Genomic DNA, 5,087 nt, shown 5'->3' on the forward strand with positions numbered 1-5,087 from the left:
CAGAAAAAGAACAAGAAGATACAAGTATACGAGGGCCATTTACGTGACAACAAAGACTCGGAACATGTCAGAACGAAGGAATACTTAAGAAGTTACCTCCAACTCAGCCCGGAGGAATTACAATCCATGAAGGACTCCCATAAGAAGTTCTTGCAAAAGATGCCTGATAAGTTCCCTGAGGGATTGGGTAACAGGTTCAGAGGTAGGGGTATACTGTACGTTGGTGGAGGCAAATACGACTGGCTTGTTCTACTCTCTTTGAAAATGCTCAGAGATTCCGGTTCCAAATTACCAGTTGAGGTTTTCATTCCAAAAGGTAATGAATTCTCATTTGACCTGTGTAACGTTGTGTATCCATTGTTGGGTGCGAAATGCATACTGATGCAAGATTACTTTTCTTCTCATAATTACAAATTCAAAAGTTACCAGCTGAAATCGATGGCCCTGTTGTTGACCTCCTTTGAAGAGGTTCTTTTCTTGGACTCTGATAACCTGCCAATCAAGAACCCAGATATATTGTTCTTCAATGAACCTTATAAATCCACTGGAATGGTGATCTGGCCAGATTTCTGGAGACGTTCTACGAGTCCAATGTACTACGATTTGGCAGATATCCAAGTCAATGAAACCCATCAAGTGAGATTCTCCTATGGTGACGAGCGTGACCATCCAACGCCTTTGAATACACACGAGGATTATGAGTGGAAAGTCTCTTACCACGATCTGGAAGGCACAATACCTGAAGCCTCATCAGAGGCTGGCCAGATGCTAATTAACAGAAGAACCCATGCTAGGGCTTTGTTTCTCTCTTTGTACTATAACTTCTACGGACCACAGTACTACTACGGATTGTTCACTCAAGGACAAGCCGGTGAGGGAGATAAAGAGACATTCATCGCAGCAGCTCATAGATTGGGACTTCCCTATTATCAAGTTCAGGAATATATCCGTGAATTCGGTGAATTTGTCGGAGACTCGATGCTCATTGCCACTATGGGACAGTATGATCCAATTTTAGATTACCTGCAGAACCAATCGTTCGAGAAGTACAAGGATGACGAATGGAACAACAACAAAGAAGGGAAAAAGTATCCAAGACATCTATTCAAGAACTCTGAGTTGATGTTTTTGCACTGCAATTGGCCAAAGCTATACCCATGGAATATCGAAGGACAAGGCCGTCGTAAAGTCTTAGATGACAACGGAAATCCGAAGAGACTTTATTCTGACGTCTTATCCGATGAGACCGGGTTTGATGCAGAGGCAAAGATCTGGAGTGCAATGCATTGGTTATTGTGCAAGTACGGTGCTCTCACTTTGAAAGGTACCGACAAGGATCCAGTCGAGTGGTGTAGTAAAGTATCAGCTCATTTGGAATGGCTACAAAGTTCCAGAGATGGAAGAGGAGGAGGAGCGCATACGGCCCAGACCTGATCCCTCTTGTGTATCTCTGATTGGCGTACATTTGTAACAATGGGCAATGTAACCATATGAACAGGCCAATAAGCTAATTTTTGCGAGAATGGTACTATGGTTATGAGCAGTATCAAAGTACTCACGACTCTGTTCTCAAAGCTTCACGAATTTGCTCTGATCTTATTTTGCTCGTCACAGCAGTCTCCGTCACAAGAACAAAACAGTAAAACACAGCATTACAACAATATATTCAACTCTGGTCCTTTTATATAATATATATATATATATATATTTTTGTATAGCTATGTGATAATTATTAGTAGAATGATACTAATATAAATAGCAAACCCCCTTCAAATCTCCTCAATGTATAACACAATGTAGCTCTTACATTAATTAAGAGGTATACAAAGCATGATCATGTTACCTACATTACTTTCTGAGATATAACCATTCATAGTTTGTATGGCATAATCAATAAAAACACACATAAATGTGCTTATATCTCAGCAACAAAACAAACATTAGGAGAACTGACGAGGAAAACAAAAGAACTTCATCATATATGCTGGCTTTGAGCTTGATTGGATCAATGGTTGTTTGAAGATAAATCACAACGTGTTGCATTATATATATAATGCAATTCTGATTCTTCGTTGCCCAAGCAATAGGAAAAATGTTAGGATGCTTCCAATTTCCACTGCATCGTCTACATTTTGAATTCTTATCAACACAAAATGACACAAAACAAATACAGCTTTCTACACAACGTTGAAAACATCACCAAACAATGGCCAGAAACTAAAGATTAAGCAAGTAAAAGAAGAATGGCTGGGTGACAACCAAAAAAAAACTCCAAAGGACGCTCATTGGAACCTTCCAACGACGTCCTCAGCTTGGTGAAGAAGCATCAGCGGCTAAGCCAGAACCTCAGCGGCAACTTCAAACGAATGGTGGTAATACACAACAGGAAGACTCTGCAGTTATTGAGACAGACAGACTGAGCTGGTATGAGAGCAAGGTATGGAACCAGGAAACCTTCAAGGTCTATCACAGAATACCCATGCAGAGATCACAGATTTAGTACAACAGCAGCCAATACCTGAACCTGAACTGGATAATGGAACTATGGCCGATAGAATAAGAGATAGACGAAGAAACGCAGCACAGGTAGCAGAAAGAGCGTTAGAAGAAATTAGACTTGATGGTGCCTTTGATTATGATTCCAACTTTGAATACATCATTGAGGATGACACCAACGGTTTTCATGAGAATGATAATCCAGTTTATGAACAACAACAATGGAGACCACGGAGACCACATAACTTGGGGTTAAATCCAGGTTGTGTTGAAAAGTGTGATTATTGCCATGCTCTCCTCATCGACACTGAGTTACCATCTTTTTGTTGTGACAGGGGCAAATTTTTGCTTGGTGAGATATTCAAAGAGCCTCCACAGTACACCTTGGATGTCTTATTGGATCCAATCACGTCCAAATATTCTCGAACAATTAATACCATTCTTGGGCTCCAAAAGTACTGGTGATTCGGGAGGTAGAACTTATTCAATGACCATCAACGGGAGTTTGTTCCATAGAGATGATGGCATGATAGCTCAAGAGAATGGACAAGAGAAGTTGGAAGAAATTTGTACACTAGCTCCTGGCTTAACTACAAATCGCTATCTCGAATTGCTCAGAGGTGTTCAAAACGATGAAGAATATAATAAACTTGAGGACTAAATTAGCAAAATTGGTGGATTTCTATATCAAAACAATCACTATGCACAGCTGTTATATACCGCTAGAGAAATCATTCAACAGAAAATTACAGAGATGGGATTAACAACAGAGGAGACTGTTGTTGAATTTGCCAATGTTGAACCAACAGCACCAACAGATTCAGAAGATCGTACTTCTCTATTACCAGAGGTTAAAGCGTTGCCTTGGTGCCCAGAAGCAATAACAGCAAAAAGTACTTCAAACTCAGTACGTATAAAGGAAAATTCTACAGGCGACTCCACTTTTATCACTACTATTTGCAAGAGAGTGTTTTTTACCCATGAGATTCCCTCTTTTAATTAATAAAAGATGAGACAAATCTTTTCCATACTAACAGAGCCCAGATTAGTATCATTCTAACATATTCACACCATATACACGCCTGCAACTACATATACGAAATCTTACGCTACAGTCTTAGGAAACTTATCTAAGCGTAGATTTCGTTAGTTTCAAAATCTTCATTTTATTAACGAGGGACCAAACATTAAAGTCGAAACCCGACGGACCGCGCAGCGCAAGTTGATCGCGAAGGTAGCGGTGATTTTAAATTTACCGGTGCGTTAGCGATGGACCAAATCGCGTTCACCGTACCAAAACACTACAGATCAACTTGCATCATATATATTCTTTATATAGTTCTGTGATAATTATTAGAATGTTACCAATAAAAATAGTCCTTTGCTTTCCAAACCCACATAAATTATACCACTCTGTAGCTTACCCTCTAACCAAGAGGTCCACCGAACATGAGCATGGAATCTTCAATATTCCATGAGATATGACCATTGCTAAATTGATCAAATTGGTCCAAAAGACGCTTGAATCTGTTTATATCCAAATGAAACAAAAGTAGAAGAAATTAACTGCTTTGCTATTGGCAAGAGATGATTAAACAGATCCTATCATTATCTACGATATTTACTGGAAGGACTCTCCATCTGCCATTAGTCAGAATCCCTCTACATACTTCTTATAGGAACACAATCTATTTACCCAACTCCCCACTATCACAGATACGCCAATACAACCACCAGATCCAAATTCCATTGTATGCTCGTTGTTGTTTGAACACTCACCAGGTCTGTGAGTCACTCTGCGTTGTGTACTATTAATATGTAGATACAGCACCAGAACAAACTCTACTATCAAAATTGAGCTTCAAGTGGCGCCTACTGGACATTCCATGGTGCTTTGTCAAAATTCTACAAATGACTCTGGAACTTCAGTATCTCAATTGTTAAATCTCTATCTATCTCAAGCGGACGAATCACACTCAGAGCGCCTAACACGCAGTTGTTCTACGGTTCCGCACAGCCATCATCGTCTTCATCTACGACCACTGGGTTGTATGCACTCAATATTGGTGTGTTGCTCCTACCAATCTACACTCAAGTGAACGTACTTCGCTCTTCTTTGTTTTGGCCTCTTCTACCAGAACTGTTTCGATAGTTATTGACAACAATGGAGGAGTCTGAGTCTTGAGGTCCCGATACTTGAGTTCTCAAGTTAGAAGACTGCTCCATAGATTGTTGATAGCTATCTGAACAGCACGGTAGAAGCAATGGCAGCCTACAACTACAAATGGAGAACCAATCCCGGTGGATACCGCACAACTGCATCTGTACGTAATCCCTCCAGGATGGCTCGGGTTGATATATGCGGACAATATCTAACTCTCTAACTCCAGGCACATCGATAGTCATTGGTGTCGCATTTGGGCTGAGGCTTCCATCACCAACAGCGGTCAAGACAACCACACTTGAGTTCAGACTGAGCTCATCTAACGAAAGCTGGACAGACTTCCCTCAGACAACCTTCAATCTGAACCAACCTCGTGTGATTGACAATCTCGCAGTCGACGACTTCTGACGGACTCGATGTCGTTACC

General features: G+C 40.6%; 2 protein-coding genes across 2 annotated transcripts in view; both read left to right on the plus strand.

Moving 5' to 3' along the window:
* CYBJADRAFT_144926 (alpha-mannosyltransferase) overlaps window positions 1–1,779 on the plus strand; it is a 10,729-nt gene extending 8,950 nt beyond the window's left edge. The window contains exon 2 of the mRNA XM_020213222.1: window positions 16–1,779. Coding sequence (XP_020067694.1) covers window positions 16–1,434 — 1,419 coding nt within the window. The 3' untranslated portion in view covers window positions 1,435–1,779. The remainder of the gene's footprint in view (window positions 1–15) is intronic.
* Window positions 1,780–2,181: 402 nt separating this feature from the next.
* CYBJADRAFT_170060 (uncharacterized protein) lies at window positions 2,182–3,154 on the plus strand. Its single transcript, XM_020216050.1, has one exon. It carries the CDS (start codon window positions 2,440–2,442, stop codon window positions 2,959–2,961), a length of 522 nt encoding a protein of 173 aa, XP_020067695.1. The 5' UTR covers window positions 2,182–2,439; the 3' UTR covers window positions 2,962–3,154.
* Window positions 3,155–5,087: the final 1,933 nt, after the last annotated feature.

This window comes from Cyberlindnera jadinii, assembly GCF_001661405.1.
Source record: "Cyberlindnera jadinii NRRL Y-1542 unplaced genomic scaffold CYBJAscaffold_30, whole genome shotgun sequence".
Classification (NCBI taxonomy): Eukaryota; Fungi; Ascomycota; class Saccharomycetes; order Phaffomycetales; family Wickerhamomycetaceae; genus Williopsis; species Williopsis jadinii.

Excerpts from the sequence above, each read along its gene's own strand:
- CYBJADRAFT_170060 (XM_020216050.1), top strand. The coding sequence starts at position 2,440 with ATGGAACCAGGAAACCTTCAAGGTCTATCACAGAATACCCATGCAGAG.